Source organism: Salvelinus fontinalis, chromosome 18 (assembly GCF_029448725.1).
Source record: "Salvelinus fontinalis isolate EN_2023a chromosome 18, ASM2944872v1, whole genome shotgun sequence".
Taxonomy (NCBI): domain Eukaryota; kingdom Metazoa; phylum Chordata; class Actinopteri; order Salmoniformes; family Salmonidae; genus Salvelinus; species Salvelinus fontinalis.
In genome coordinates, this window is record NC_074682.1 from 52968234 (window position 1) to 52985369 (window position 17136).

Below are 17136 nucleotides of genomic sequence, written 5' to 3' on the forward strand. Positions count from 1 at the left end.
GCTCCACAGAGTTCAAGTAACAGACACATCTCAACATCAACTGTTCAGAGGGGACTGCGTGAATCAAGCATTCATGGTCGAATTTCTATGAGTAGGTGTGTCCAACTTTTGACTAGCACTGTATCTACCTCAATTACCTCGTACCCCTGAACATCGACTTGATACTGGTACTCCCTATGTATAGCCATGTTATTTTCTACTCCCTGTTTTTAGACAATGTTATTTCTACTCCCTATATATAGCCATGTTATTTTCTACTCCCTATATATATGTCACGTCCTGACCATAGCTCTTATGTGTGTTGCTTGTTTTAGTGTTGGTCAGGACGTGAGCTGGTTGGGCATTCTATGTTGTGTGTCTAGTTTGTCTGTTTCTGTGTTCAGCCTAATATGGTTCTCAATCAGAGGCAGCTGTCAATCGTTGTCCCTGATTGAGAATCATATATAGGTGGCTTGTTTTGTGTTGGGGATTGTGGGTGGTTGTCTTCTGTCTTTGTGTTCTGCACCAGATAGGACTGTCTCGGTTTTCACATTTGTTATTTTGTATTTTGTATTGTGTTCACGTTATTGTCTCTTCTTTATTTAATCATGTTGAACACTAGCCGCGCTGCATTTTGGTCCTCTCCTTCACCCCAGGAAGAAAGCCGTTACAATATAGCCATGTTATTTTCTACTCCCTATATATATCCATGTTATTTCTACTCCCTGTATATAGCCATGTTATTTTCTACTCCCTGTATATAGCCATGTTATTTTCTACTCCCTATATATAGCCATGTTATTTTCTACTCCCTGTATATAGCCATGTTATTTCTACTCCCTGTATATAGCCATGTTATTTTCTACTCCCTATATATAGCCATGTTATTTTCTACTCCCTGTATATAGCCATGTTATTTCTACTCCCTGTATATAGCCATGTTATTTTCTACTCCCTATATATAGCCATGTTATTTCTCCTTTAATGTTTAATCTTTATTCATTGTGTCACTATTTCTATTTCATATCTCATCTTTAACTCTGCATTGTTGGAAATGGACCCGTAAGTAAGCATTTCACTGTTAGTCTACACCTGTTGTCTACGAAGCATGTGACAAAAACAATTAGATTTTTAATTTGATATGATATCCCACAAATCCCTGAGGTGCCTTATTGCTATTATAAACAGGTTACTAATGTAAATAGAACAGTAAACAAGTATTTTTGTGTAATACCTGTGGTATATTGTCTCAGCCTATCAGCATCCAGGGCTCGAGCTACCCGGTTTATAAAACGTGTATATCTTCCAAGAGAAGGCTTCCAGATGTTGTTGTGGGGGATCTCGGAGATAAGTGTGTGGGCAGGAATGTTGTGGTGTGCAATGAAGACTGGTGTGTTGATGTTATGGTTATCCTGTACTGACTGGTTTAGCTGGGGCCAGTCTATAGGTCCTCCCAACCAACCAGGGGCTTGGCTTACACACAAGTTTCAGCCAATCGGGTGATCTCTATGAGAAGGCCAAGCTCCAGAAAGTTACAGTTGTTCATTGATAAACAAGATACCACATTTTGTACTGCACCACAACATCGAAAATCATCCCTTCAGGTAATTGAAGTCGAATTGGAATTTACATATATCAGGTATTCCTTCATTTGTATGCAGACTCCATCACAAACTATTTTAAATACTATGTTTTTCTTGACTATTGTTTTGTTATGCAATAAAAGACTAGAGGAATGGTGACAAGTTGGAAACGTAGCCAACTCTACGGAGATAATCCTCTCTAAACCAGTGTTTACCAACTCCAGTCTTCCAGTAGCCCCAACAGCACACCTTTTTTGTTGTAGTCCAGGACAAACATAGCTGATTCAATTCATTGAGAACTTGATGATTAGTTGACAAGTTGAATCAGGTGATCTTGTCCAGGGCTACAATAAAAATGCACACTGTTGGGGGTACTGGAGGACTGGAGTTGGGAACCACTGTTGGAGTACTGGAGGACTGGAGTTGGGAACCACTGTTGGGGTACTGGAGGACTGGAGTTGGGAAACACTGTTGGGGGTGCTGGAGGACTGGAGTTGGGAACCACTGTTGGGGTACTGGAGGACTGGAGTTGGGAAACACTGTTGGGGGTACTGGAGGACTGGAGTTGGGAACCACTGTTGGGGTACTGGAGGACTGGAGTTGGGAAACACTGTTCTAAGCTTTCTGTTATTATCGTGCTATTAGGATTTGGAAGTATTTGAACTGATGGTAAAATATATAGATTGTTTTTGCAAGTTTGTCAGTGAAAGGTATCAGATAGAACATTCCTGTTCTATCTGATACATTCCTGTTCATTCAAGCCCCTTCCCACACAATATACCACAGGTAATGTCTGAGCATGTTGGAGCTTGTCAACAGAGATCATGTTACATCCTTTTACAACTAGTGGTATAATTTGCCTGAAATATGCTGGATTGTTTTTGTATGCTACCTACATGACATTGAATTCATAATTCTGTTCCAGCCAGTCATCCAGAACTACTGTTCTGTGAGAATAAATCCTGTTTGTTGCACAACAAAGAGAAGTTAGGGTTAGGGATCAAGGTAGGATGGAGCTGGATAAACTGGAGCTGAGGAGTTCAAATTCCAACATCACAGCTCCACAGTCTGTGGTTGCATTTCGCTTCGCTCCACAGGTAGTATTACATTTCATTTCATTTCATCAGGGTTAGGGTTAGGGTTAAGGGTTCCAACATCACAGCTCCACAGTCTGTGGTTGCATTTCGCTTCGCTCCACAGGTAGTATTACATTTCATTTCATTTCATCAGGGTTAGGATTTCATCAGGGTTAGGGTTAGGGTTAACCCTAACCCTAACCCTAACCCTAACCCTGATGAAATGAAATGAAATGTAATACTACCTGTGGAGCGAAGCGAAATGCAACCAGACTGTGGAGCTGTGATGTTGGAATTTGAACTCCTCAGCTCCAGTTTATCCAGCTCCATCCTACCTTGATCAACTGGTTTCACCTCCACCCAACCAGGAGTGACCGTTGATATGACAAGGTCCAAATTAGATTCATGTGTTTTGCGCTGTAACGGTCATGTTTTTTCACACCATGATGAGATCTTCTTTCCTCTGGAATCCTTGGTTGTTCGATCAACTAGTAGTTCATGATAGTTTTACAGACTGTTGCTATCCTTGAGAAGGTACAGTTATAAGATTGTTTTGTATTCCTGATCTTATACACTGAACAAAAATAAAAACGCAACATGCAACAATTTCAACAATTTTACTGAGTTACAGTTCATATAAGGAAATCAGTCAATTGAAATAAATATCTTAGGCCCTAATCTATGGATTTTACATGACTAGGAATACAGATATCTATCTGTTGGTCACAGATACCTTAACAAAAAGGTAGGGTGTGGATCAGAAAATCAGCCAGTATCTGGTGTGACCACCATTTGCCTCATGCAGCGCGACACATCTCCTTCACATAGAGTTGTTCAGGCTGCTGATTGTGGCCACTGGAATGTTGTCCCACCCCTCTTCAATGGCAGTGCAAGGTTGCTATATATTGGCGGGAATTTGAACGCTGTCGTACACGTCGATGCAGAGCATCCCAAACATGCTCAATGGGTGACATGTCTGGTGAATATGCAGGCCATGGAGGAAGTGGGACATTTTCAGCTTCCAGGAATTGTGTACAGATCCTTGCAACATGGGGCCGTGCATTATCATGCTGAAACATGAGGTGATGGCGGCGGATGAATGGCACGACAATGGGCCTCAGGATCTCGTCACGATATCTCTGTGCATTCAAATTTCCATGACGTTGGAGGCGGCTTATGGTAGAGAAATTAACATTAAATTCTCTGGCAACAGCTCTGGTGTACATTCCTGCAGACAGCATGCCAATTGTACGCTCCCTCAAAACTTCAGACATCTGTGGCATCGTGTTGTGTGACAATCTGCACATTTTAGAGTGACCATTTACTGTCCACAGCACAAGGTGCACCTGTGTAATGATCATGCTGTTTAATCAGCTTCTTGATGTGCCACACCTGTCCGGTGGATGGATTATCTTAGGAAAGGAGAAATGCTCACTAACAGGGATGTAAACAAATTTGTGCACAAAATTTGAGAGAAATACGCTTTTAATGTGTATAGAACATTAATTAATGGTATCTTTTATTTCAGCTCATGAAACATGGGACCAACACTTTACATGTTGGGTTTACATGTTTGTTCAGTGTTATTCCCTCAGAGAAACATTTGGCAAACTATCCTCAAAACAAGGATGTTATCCCACATATACACAGATATACTAATGTACTTTTTCTCCTTTCGTCCTATAAGATTGTGTCTCGCTATGACATCATAGTGATTCTGGAGGTGGTGGATGCGAGAGGTACTTCAGTGAAAAAGTTCCTGGAGGAATTAATTAAGTCAGTCAAGTGATTTCCCTCATGTGACTCTATAAAATATACAACTGGGGAAACTTCTGGCCCTACATGATAAGTATCACTCATTACAGGTGTGTCATTACAGGGCCAATAAGAAGCAACAATACACTCTGAAAATCAGCTCTCGTCTGTTCGCCACAAGTAGGGAACTCTTCTTCGCCAGGGAGCCTTACATTCTCTGCTTTAAAATGTCTCAACACTGGTAAGGGGAAACCGGAGCGCAATAATTAAGATCCATCCAAATGCAATTTTATTTAGCAAATAACAAAGATGTGGACTCGAGTCACGTTACTTGGACTGGAGTACTACTCTAGTCGCAAAATGTTGTACTTGAGATATGACTTGGCAAAAATAAAAAACACTTGACACTCGACTTCGATTTGTGCGTCAATGACTCGTGACTCAACTTGGTCTTGAGCTGTATGACTCGAGAGACTCGATTTGTCATCTCGCGCACAATGTAGGCCGATCTGTCCTTTATTTCGAAGAGGTGCAGGTTCTGTTATGTGTCTTGGCAAATCAGATTCACAGAAATCAGAAATTGTGCAGGCCCGGCACAAACATGTAATCTAGCTAATTGTGCGCCGCTCTCCACTTTCCTCCGGCATTTTTTTAACAAACGTGATAACATATCACTCCCGACAGACACAAGTAGGGAACTCTTCACAGAAATGTTGCAGCAGCCTACACCTAAACTGTAGGCGATAAAGTGCGACGATTTTTCAGTCTACTCAACTAGGCTACTGCTAACAAACACAGCCTGCAGCCTACAGCCAATGCCACTGTCCCCTCTTGCCCTAGCTGCGGGAAGTAGGGGTACGGAGCACCCTTGAAAATGTTTAACTAAAACCAATTATGAATAAAAATCGATATAGACGTCTGTAATGTGGCAGAATTTGTTTTTCAACATATCTGCTTTGGCAAGAAAGATAGTTGTATAATTAAGAACATAATCTTGCAGGATCAATAGTTGGAATTCTAAGAGTTGTTGCCCTGTCCCTTTCTCTGTGATGTCATTCCAACGGAATCCAGAAAGAACAAAACCCTGTCTCTTTCTCTGTGATGTCATTCCAACGGAATCCAGAAAGAACAAAACCCTGTCTCTTTCTCTGTGATGTCATTCCAACGGAATCCAGAAAGAACAAAACCCTGTCTCTTTCTCTGTGATGTCATTCCAACGGAATCCAGAAAGAACAAAACCCTGTCCCTTTCTCTGTGATGTCATTCCAACGGAATCCAGAAAGAACAAAACCCTGTCCCTTTCTCTGTGATGTCATTCCAACGGAATCCAGAAAGAACAAAACCCTGTCCCTTTCTCTGTGATGTCATTCCAACGGAATCCAGAAAGAACAAAACCCTGTCCCTTTCTCTGTGATGTCATTCCAACGGAATCCAGAAAGAACAAAACCCTGTCCCTTTCTCTGTGATGTCATTCCAACGGAATCCAGAAAGAACAAAACCCTGTCTCTTTCTCTGTGATGTCATTCCAACGGAATCTAGAAAGAACAAAACCCTGTCTCTTTCTCTGTGATGTCATTCCAACGGAATCCAGAAAGAACAAAACCCTGTCCCTTTCTCTGTGATGTCATTCCAACGGAATCCAGAAAGAACAAAACCCTGTCCCTTTCTCTGTGATGTCATTCCAACGTAATCTAGAAAGAACAAAACCCTGTCTTTTTCTCTGTGATGTCATTCCAACGGAATCCAGAAAGAACAAAACCCTTTCTCTTTCTCTGTGATGTCATTCCAACGGAATCCAGAAAGAACAAAACCCTGTCTCTTTCTCTGTGATGTCATTCCAACGGAATCCAGAAAGAACAAAACCCTGTCTCTTTCTTTGTGATGTCATTCCAACGGAATCCACAAAGGACAAAACCCTGTCCCTTTCTCTGTGATGTCATTCCAACGCAATCCAGAAAGAACAAAACCCTGTCTCTTTCTCTGTGATGTCATTCCAACGGAATCCAGAAAGAACAAAACCCTGTCTCTTTCTCTGTGATGTCATTCCAACGGAATCCAGGAAGAGCAAAACCCTGTCTCTTTCTCTGTGATGTCATTCCAACGGAATCCAGAAAGAACAAAACCCTGTCTCTTTCTCTTTGATGTCATTCCAACGGAATCCAGAAAGAACAAAACCCTGTCTCTTTCTCTGTGATGTCATTCTAACGGAATCCAGAAAGAACAAAACCCTGTCTCTTTCTCTGTGATGTCATTCTAACGGAATCCAGAAAGAACAAAACCCTGTCCTCAAACATTTACATCAAAAGGTGCAAAGTTATGGGCAAAGACACAAAACATCCATATCAAATTAAATATTTTTCTTGATCAAATAAAATGTAAAAACAACCACTTTTTGTGCAGTAATAATTTGCCATCATTTCAAACCCCTTGTAAAATTACTTTACTTTACTTTTGTACATAGGCTGGTCATCTAGGTTTGTACCTGTAGACTTTCTATCACCATGACAATAAACAATGCACAATACAGTATTGAGTACATTGACACATCAAGTGGTTTGTGCTGATGTGATGTGGCTCAGTTGGTAGAGCAGGGGACTTTAAATTCTAGGATTGTGGGTTAAATTCCCACAGGGGACCTGTATGAAAATGAATGCCCTCACTACTGTAAATTGCTCTGGATAAGAGTGTCTACTAAAAAGGAATGAATTGACCATTTCAGTTTTGAAATCAATTGCAAAGTATTTCAAGAAACTGGAAAACATATATCAAGCAAGTATTTTATATTCCACAAGTATATTATCAGATTAACGGTTTTGTACAGATAATTATCAGACTAGTTACAAAATGCTGGTAAACACTCAAATAAATGTTGATTAAATGTTTTCACCCAAGTAGTGCACTGGGCCTTTACCAGTCCTGTATTAGAGGACCCAACATCGACATCTCCAACGCAGCATCACCCTCCCCACAAAAACCGTAGCACCACCACTCCCAAACTACTTCCTGCGGCTATTCCTCTGGCCAGGGTAAATTAAGTGGGAATGTTATGTAGCCCATTTACTTGTGTTAGGAGAAAATGGGATTACATTTACTTTAGGCTATATTCAAACTTGGGCTGGCTGTTGAGACTACCTTGACCTGTTCAATCCAAAATGATGAACTGAAATTAATCAAACACAATACTGATTACATACAGTAATTTGACTGTGTTACTTTGTACGTACAGTTGCATAGGCCTACACAATGCAGACCTGCATAAAGCAAGCTCATCCCAGTGAGTTCTATTATCCAATTGCAATGGTTGTCTGTGTGTCTATGTAAAGGAAACCCTCTGTTAGTCTAGGTTTAATATCATTCATATGAACAAGTACAAGGTTGCTGCTGTGAGACAAAGTTTTCATTCTCCCTAGGGCCATGCATTTTCCCAGAATTTCTTTAAAACCATGTGACCTGTTTTGAAAATATCCATACAGCTAAGTGGAAGGTAGCCTAGTGATTAAGAGTGTTGGGCCAGTAACCATAAGGTAACTGGTTTGAATCCCCGAGCTGACTAGGTGAAAAATCTGTTGATGTGCCCTTGAGCAAGGCACTTCACCAAAATTGCTCTGGATAAGGGTGTCTGCAAAACATTTTTATCTGGTCTAATTGCCCATATAAAAACCTTTTTACAACTAACTAATCACAGTCAGACCCTATAGGGTCCTGATTTATACCTTCTTAGGTTACCAGATGAGGAAAAGCTCCGGCCCCCAGGGAAAACAATTTGCCCCATCACTCTGGGACCTGTGGTGCCACCTCTGCATCAGGGCATCATTGGTCCCAGAAATCGATACATTCGGGTTCAAAGACTATGTGGTAGTGGCAGGAAAAGGATGCAGTGTGTAAAACATGTGGATCCAAAATCAATGATGCATTGCAATTTCAATGACATTTATATAAACAAGTTCCATCCTGGTAGATATTTTCTTTATTATATTACAACTACAGTGCATTCGGGAAACATTCAGACCCCTTGACTTTTTTCCACATTTTGTTAAGTTAGAGCCTCATTCTACAATTTTTTAAATTGTTTTCCCCCCCTTCATCAATCCACACACCATACCTCATAATGACAAAGCAGAAACAGGTTTTTAGATTTTTTTGCAAATGTATTAAAAATAATAATAAATGAAATATCATATTTACATAAGTATTCATACCCTTTACTCAGTACTATGTTGAAGCACCTTTGGCAGCGATTACAGCCTCAAGTCTTCTTGGGTATGATGCAAGCTTGGCACACCTGTATTTGGAGAGTTTCTCCCATTCTTCTCTGCAGATCCTCTGAAGTCCTGTCAGTTTGGATGGGGAGCATCTCTGCATAGCTATTTTCAGGTCTCTCCGGAGATATAAGATTGGGTTCAAGTCCGGGCTCTGGCTGGGCCACTCATATACATTCAGACTTGTCCAAAAGCCACTCCTGTGTGGTCTTGGCTATGTGCTTAGGGTCGTTGTCCTGTTGGAAGGTGAACCTTTTCTCCAGTCTGAGGTCCTACGCACACTGGAGCAGGTTTTCATCAAGGTTCTCTCTGTACTTTGGTCCGTTCATTTATCCCTCAATCTTGACTAATCTCCCAGTCCCTGCCACTGAAAATAATCCCCACAGCATGAAGCTACCACCACCATGCATCACAGTGGGGATGGTGCCAGGTTTCGGCCAGACGTGACGCTTCCTATTCAGGACAAAGAGTTCAATCTTGGTTTCATCCGACCAGAGAATATTTTATCTCATGGTCTGAGAGTTCTTTAGGTGCCTTTTGGCAAACTCCAAGCGGGCTGTCATGTGCCTTTTACTGAGGAGTGGCTTCCGTCTGGCCACTCTTACCATAAAGGCCTGATTGGTGGAGTGCTGCAGAGATGGCTGTCCTTCTGGAAGGTTCTGCCATCTTCACAGAGGAACTCTAGAGCTCTATCAGAGTGACCATTTGGTTCTTGGTCACCTCCCTGACCAAGGCCCTTCTCCACCAATTGCTCAGTTTGGCAGGGCTGCCAGCTCTTGGAAAAGTCTTAGTGGTTCCAAACTTCTTCCTTTTAAGAATGATGGAGGCCACTGTGTTCTTGGGGACCTTCAATGCTGCAGAAGTGTTTTGGTATCCTTCCCCAGATCTGTACCTCGACACAATCCTGTATCGGCGCTCTACGGACAATTCCTTCGACCTCATGGCTTGGTTTTTACTCTGACATGCACTGTGAACTGTGGGACCTTATATAGACAGGTGTGTACCTTTCCAAATCATGTCCAATCAATTGAATTTACCACAGGTGGACAATCAAGTTGTAGAAACGTCTAGGATAATCAATGGAAAGAGGATGCACCTGAGCTCAATTTCAAGTCTCATAAAGGGTCTGAATACTTATGTAAATAAGGTATGCTTTATTTAAAACACATGTAAAAAATAAAATAAAGAAAAGTCTAAAAATCTGTTTTTGCTTCATAATTATGGGTTAGAGGAAAAATGTGATAAGGTTAACGTAACAAAATGTGGGGGGGAAAAAAATCAATGGCTCTGAATACTTTCCAAATGCACTAGATGAAATGTTAGTAGCCTACATTGTGACAACCTGTCCTAGAAATACAGTACATGTCAAAGTTGAGCCCTCTGGCTCATGTGTCAACATCTAACTACTATGCTTTATTAGGCCCTGAAGGTGAGCGACCATTACCCTGTGGAGGTAGAGCTGAAAAGATCAACACCAACAGACCAGAGTAAGCAGCATCATTGATCTTTATTCTGAATCTCCCAAACTTTCCTCTTAAAGAAAATTGTCAAAACGAGGTATTAACCACAGAACAAAACAGCAACATCTTCACAAATATCACTCCACACACACAAAAAACTATGTCGAAAAATGCACCAAAAAAAGTGTAGATAATATTCACTCATTTTCAGGTTTGCGGACTGGGAAATAGAACCCTGTACATGGACAGAGGAAGTGAGTGAAGAGGTGATGGAGCTGGAGAAGAAGCCTTATCCAACCAGAGAAGCTGAATTTAGAGAAACTGGTGCTGAAGATGCAGATGGTCAAGCTTGGGAAAAGTTACATTGAACTTACCACAATACTAGTCATATTAGTACTGTATGTATGTCTAGTGTAACTACTGATCTAATACGGATGTGTTTCTTGACAGAATCTCAATATAGATTGAGTGAAAATACTGCAGTAGTTACAATAGTTTATTTCAGAACTTTCTTGACAAGAACACATTCAAAAAAGGTCATTACATGTTTTTCCTCTTTCTACAATGGACCCAACTGGGACAAATAAAGGGCGGGGGTAGCAGGGGTTGATTTGACAGGGGGCTGCGATTCAACAACAAATGAGTACATGGTTATCAAATGTATAATCACTTCTTTCCAGACTTCTTGATTCCTCCACCAGCTGAAAAGGAAAATCAAGAGAATGAGAAAACCATGAAAAATATGCTTAACTTTCTCTAGAAAAACTCAAGTGGACAGAGGGACTACTAGAACAGCTGTGGCAAGCAGAGTACATTGAATGACAAGGCAAGAAAACCCAGAAAGACAACACTGCCACCTAGTGACATCAGAATCACTAGACCTATTCTCCTCAGCTCAGTGTTGACTTGCAATGCTTTTTCTTTGGGCTAATGGGCGTTATCCGCTGCAGTACAAAACAGTTACAAACATTGGCAAGGGAAAATAATACTCTGCATTTGTGGAGTCAATGGGTTGTTGGGTAGATTTGGGTCGAATTGAAAGTCCACCTTTTGATTACTTTGGGCTGTTCAGTAAATCAGAAAAACATTGGAATCCTGATTAGATTCTGATCGTCAACAAAAACAAATAAATGATTGTTACTTAATGGTCCCTTTCCTGCTGCTTTCGTCTTCAATGCATCCAAGGCTTTCTGGTCTTCTTTCTGCTTCTGTTTGAAGGCCATTTCATCCTGGATTTGACATAAAGCAAATGTGATCAGGATTACAATGGAAATACAATAAGCTACATTTTAACTCCAACATTTAGAAAAACACTGAGTGTTCCCTCATTAGACGTTTATATTACATGATACAGGCTACATATAACATCGTGCAAACAATGACAAACTCACATCATCCATCTCCTTAGTCGCTTTTTTGGCAGATTTTAAGGGCTTCTTTTTACCACCTATAAAACAAGAACATATCCCATTCAATCAATACATCGTGAATGAACGAATACCGCATAAGCGCGTCACACACAGAAGAAGCTAGCTAGCTAAACTGATCATGACATGCGGGACAGTTTCACACATTACACAGCTAACCATCTTGAATAACTTTGATATATGTATTACCTAGGAGCAGTTAGTAAGATGGTTTGAGCAATCAGCAATGTATGGGCATATGGTACATACAAATGCATTCACAGTAAAAATAATAATAATAAAAATAAAAAAAAAGCTTTCTAGCCTAAATTAGTAGCAAGGCTTGCCAGCTATTCCAGCTAGCTAGATACATACATTAAGTTGCATGGGTTGCTAGCGAGCTAGACTGGACAGTCGTAGCTAACCAACTTTCTATATAATAGCATCATTATTACTTTTCACTTTAAAATAAATATCGAGGTGTATGTCAAATATGTAAATGTGAATCTCACCTTCTCTTCCGGACATATTTGCGAGTGTTTCAATAAAATCTAAATAAAACTGAGCTAGCGTGTTCGCAGTTGCTTTCTAACAGAGAGAAAGAGGCTAAGCGAGAAATTCTACTCCGCCAAAAATCTGTCCAGGAAAATAAGCTTCTTCTTCTTCTGGTTTATTGATGAACTACACGTAAAATGTGTTTTATCGCCACCAACTGGACGGGGGTGAAAAACTTCACGAAAGAAAAGTAATTCCACTATCGGGAAAATATCATGAACAAAAATCCACACAAACAACGATAAAACAATATACAGTACCAGTCAAAGGTTTGATCATACCTACTCATTCCAGAGTTTTCTTTGTTTTTACTATTTTCTACATTGTAGAATAATAGTGAAGACATCAAAACTATGAAGTAACACATATGGAATCATGTAACTAAAAAAGTGTTAAACAAATCTAAATATATTTTTATATTTGATATTCTTCAAAGTAGCTACCCTTTGCCTTGATGACGTGACACTCTTGGCATTCTCTCAACCAGCTTCACCTGGAATGCTTTTCCAACAGTCTTGAAGGAGTAGCTGTGTTGCATCAACCCTTTTATTTATTTAATTTCACCTTTATTTAACCAGGTCGGCTAGTTGAGAACAAGTTCTCATTTACAACTGCGACCTGGCCAGAGCGTCCAGTGTGCACTCTGGACGCTCTGAGAGCAAAGCGCTCTGAATTTACAAACTGACAATGCTCTGAATGTATGAACCCCAGAGCACACTCTGGCACTCCAGTTTGAATTTGCCAACACGCTCTTTATTTCAGCACTATGACTGTTACTATAGAGAACATTTTTTTAATGTTTTATTTAACTAGGCAAGTCAGTTAATAACAAATTCTTATTTACAATGACTGCCTACCCCAGCCAATTGTGTGCCCCCCTATGGAACTCCCAATCACAGCCAGATGTGATACAGCCTGGATTCGAAACAGGGACTGAAGTGACATCTCTTGCACTGAGATGCAGTGTCTTAGACCGCTGCGCCACTCATCATGGATATAACCTGTTATAGCGTGGACATTGCCAATGAGGGCTTCCACCATTTTAAAGGAGTTAACTGGGTGGGGATTCCTGAGTTGGGAGCAATCTGCCAATGAAGAAAAATAAAATGGACTGCTTTAAAATGGAGATATCCTCAATGACGCTGCCCATGCTGTCATAGACACTATAATGGCACAGATACAATGATGAGTCCTAGCTATATCTATCTCTTTGGCCTGTTGTTCGCATGCTTGTTTACTCTCTCTTTGACTAGAATGGTCCCACCTGATCTGGTCTCTTCCTGCATGCTTTACATCAGAGAGGAAGAGGAAGAGGCCCAACTCGGTGGAAAATCTGTCTCCCTCCAGCAGGTGGCTTTTTTCGTTTGTTTCGCTCATCAAGCATGGGGTTTTCAAACGGAGGTCGATGAGAGAGTGACGAATTTGGTCAACGAAAAAATTAATGGCTTATTTGCTATGTGAGATTTATTTGATCGAATAGAAGTTTCATAATGCTTAAGTTGTAATGACTGTACTGATATAAGTAGGACACTTAACATTCCGGAAACTTTGAGAAAAAACACTTTATATTGGAGTTGTCTCGAGATTGCAATGCATATTCATAAAATAGGGCTCCCGAGTGGCGCAGCAGTCTAAGGCACTGCAGCTCAGTGCTACAGACACCCTGGTTCGATTCCAAGCTGTATCACAACCGGCTGTGATTGGGACTCCCATAGGGCGGCGCATAATTATCCTGGGTTTGGCTGGTGTAGGCTGTCATTGTAAATTAGAATTTGTTATTAACTGACTTGCCTAGTTAAATAATAATATAGTGTCTCTCTTCATCGAATACAGGCTGTTGACGTCAACAACCCTCATCAAATATTTTAAAAAATATGACAAAAATTAGATGTTTCCACTAAAGAAAGGATAGGCGGGAGCTAGACAGACGTTTTGTGGACGACTACCACTGTTAGGGCAGAGACGTGTATCTTGTCAGTATATCCATAATCTTTGTTTACATATTTGAGAACGCGTATTTTCATTGTTAGAGCGGTCACTTGACTATCTTGGCAATATATTAGACAATCTTTGTTTCTAATCCGCGCTGTTAGGACCTTACTTCCACTCTAAAACGGATGCAGAAGATTTGTGATGTGCCTGATCATAAACATTTTAAGATAAAATTACTATGTACGTTTTGTAGCCAGCTGATAATTTGCTTAACACTTGAAGACAACCGGTACGTGATTATTCTTATTAGGTACATAAAAACAAATCAGAGATCAATAGCAAGGACTAGAACATGATGTGTATTTAGCCCTGGGTTCCATAAAGCAAGTTTGAAAACTGTCAGCTGCTAGCTAGCTAGGTAGCTACGCTAGCTAGGCCGCTGTCTATGGTAATTCATTGGGCGTCTAAACCACTGCATCATGGATGGCTTCCAAAATGGCCATAGATTTTCAATGAATCCATTAACACCAGCATTGTAGAGGTCAACCGAGCTTCTGCAGTGTTGCAGGAATGTAGATATTATCCTCCAGATAGCCCAGCATATCTGAAGCAGGGGTGATACAGGAAATGCCAGGGGGATTACAGTAACTAAGATAGTGGCGTTTTGGAAGATCTAACGCTAGCGAACTAGACTGTACTAACTAGAGTTATTCAATCATTTTTGATAGCTACGTCGAAACATTATAAAACATTGATAAACATTCATTGATACCTCAAACATCAGGCTTTGACTGTACTGTCTTGTTTATTCTTATTTTATTTATTTGTACACAGGTGGCAGCTCCAATGTCTTGTGCTTTAGCATCATAGTGAATATAACCCACTGGTTTCTCAATGAGGTACAGAGGTAAACAGCTCATACCATGGTGCCATGGAACATCATGTCTCTACCGTTTCCACATCACTGGCACGGTTAGAGGGACAGTGTCTTTCAGCAGGGCCTACAGCACACAACAACAACCACCACCATCTCCAAAAGATGACGGAGCAGACAAACCTGTTGTTCCTATTCAAGAGCGTGCCGTGGCTACAATACAGAATTTGACTGACTTGGGGAAGCAGTGGGGACAGAAGTCTGTGAGCACTGCCTCAAACACAGTTAACTACTGGTGGGAGAGGTACGAGGAGTTTGTCGGCCTGAATGAAGTCAGAAATGCTCAGTCTCAAGTCACAGAGGTAAGTCCGTTCCGTATGGAAGGCAAGTCAGGAAACTAAAGGTTGTGATATGTTTCTCTAAATGTATCTCGCTATTTCATCACTTGAGGTTTAGTTTCTCCTGACCACATGACCTTACAAGGGAAAAAACTTTGGGGCCTGTCTATAGGTGTTGTCTGGGGACCTATAACTAGTGCCCAGAGTTCTTCCTGCTCAGGTCAAGTGGTCAGGGAAACTCCTGTCTCTAGTCCTCACACAGTTTCCTAAACTTGTAATCTGAACAGCTCAAGACCCATAGCCTATAACTAAGGCATCAGAGGTTTTTCCGGTCAGATCATATACTTTCCCTAAATTTCTAATCATCTGTATATTTAGGCAGAGAGGGCCTTCATGGTGGCCAGAGGCATGGTGCGTGAGGCCCATGGCAGCCTGGAGGCCCTACAGGTCAGGCTGAAGGAGGTGAGAGATCGACTGGATCGGGTCTCACGAGAGGAGGCCCACTACCTGGAGCTGGCCACACTGGAGCACAAGCTGCTGCAGGTAATGCTGTCAAGAGACCTAATCAGATGTACAATCCATTGTTGAATATGAATGTATCTTTCTGCTGTCACATTGCCCAATCCCATGAAAATACACACACATAGATGCACACGCACGTTGTCAGCTGCAAAGCAGTTTGTTGTGTTTGAGTTGAGGAGACTCACGTTGGGGACTTTAGTTGTTGTATACATTTTTATAAAGAAAATAAGACGTTCTCACCATTTTGTAGGAGGAGCGTCGCCTGCGGACAGCCTACGAGAATGCAGAGGGTGCAGAACGAGAGAAGTTTGCCTTATTCTCAGCTGGTGTGCGTGAGAGCCACGAAAAAGAGCGGACTCGGGCGGAGCGCACAAAGAACTGGTCTGTGATAGGCTCAGTGCTCGGAGCTTTGATAGGGGTCATGGGGTCAACCTATATCAACAGAGTACGCCTACAGGAGCTGAAGACCTTACTACTGGAGGCTCAGAAAGGACCTGTTAGTCTACAGGAGGCTATTAAAGTCCAGGCCGGTATGCATAAGTCTCAACAACAGGAGCTGAGAGGCCTTATAGACACTCTGAGGGTTACTCTTCACCATAGAGCAGCTCAGGTGATAGCTGAGACAGATGTGAAGAAGCCAGTGGCTGTTCGGGTTCCGGAACCCATCGTGGTTCCACCCCAGCCTTCTCTGGGTGCCACCGAGGCAGTTCTGAAAGAGATATTGCTCTATAGTCAGAAAGCACAGAGTCTTATAGAAGTCATCCAGCCACAGCTAGGTCAGCTTGAACAGAGTGTTGGGAAGGTGGAATCAGAACTTCTGGCTGTTCAAAACTTGATTGAGACTTATCATAGGGAAGAAAAGCCGTCAGTAGTTATAAGTCAGCAAGATTCCCAGATGTTTGTTTGCGACACTAAGAGCGTCATGCAAGGTCTTGACCAGACGGAGAGAAGACTTGAGGCCTCAATAAGCCAGACTACCATGTACAACACTGTTCTGGCTTACGGTGCGCTTGCTGTCACTGTTCCTGCACTGTATATCCTCTTTAGAGGTGTTTGACTAATGTTATGTACTGTAAGAGTTATATTAATCTTACAGGGTCCATCTTGATTTACAATGAAATATTTACAAATTAATGTTGTGATTGCTGTTTATGTTTTTACTACAGGCAAAATGAACCATGCACTGATGTTAAATCATTACTGTATATATTGAGTGTGAAGCTAAAATAAATTGAGTGCTGTATCTAGATAAAAAGCTAATGTAAAACATTGTAAAATATTTGAATTAGAGTACTGTCTATTAAAATTTAATACATTGTAAAATATTTTGTCATCTTTTTAATGTAAATGGTTCTAAACATTAGTGCAAAAATAATTTATAATTCTTGTAAAAATTA

General features: G+C 41.1%; 2 protein-coding genes across 3 annotated transcripts; one reads left to right on the forward strand and one right to left on the reverse strand.

Moving 5' to 3' along the window:
- Positions 1-10140: 10140 nt before the first annotated feature.
- Positions 10141-12158, reverse strand: tma7 (translation machinery associated 7 homolog). The gene is made up of 4 exons (XM_055869838.1): positions 12031-12158; positions 11504-11559; positions 11254-11341; positions 10141-10813 (listed from the first exon to the last, which is right to left on the reverse strand). Exons 1-4 carry the CDS (start codon positions 12044-12046, stop codon positions 10779-10781), a joined length of 195 nt encoding a protein of 64 aa, XP_055725813.1. The 5' UTR covers positions 12047-12158; the 3' UTR covers positions 10141-10778.
- Positions 12159-14144: 1986 nt separating this feature from the next.
- Positions 14145-17062, forward strand: LOC129815751 (mitochondrial potassium channel-like). 2 transcript variants are annotated; one of them, XM_055869841.1, is made up of 4 exons: positions 14145-14315; positions 14840-15241; positions 15596-15760; positions 15990-17062. In XM_055869841.1, the coding sequence occupies exons 2-4, from the start codon at positions 14900-14902 to the stop codon at positions 16794-16796; spliced, it is 1314 nt and encodes a 437-aa protein (XP_055725816.1). In that variant the 5' UTR covers positions 14145-14315; positions 14840-14899; the 3' UTR covers positions 16797-17062. The 2 variants fall into 2 exon arrangements, with proteins under 2 accessions (XP_055725816.1, XP_055725815.1); XM_055869840.1 differs by having other exon boundaries at positions 14146-14294.
- Positions 17063-17136: the final 74 nt, after the last annotated feature.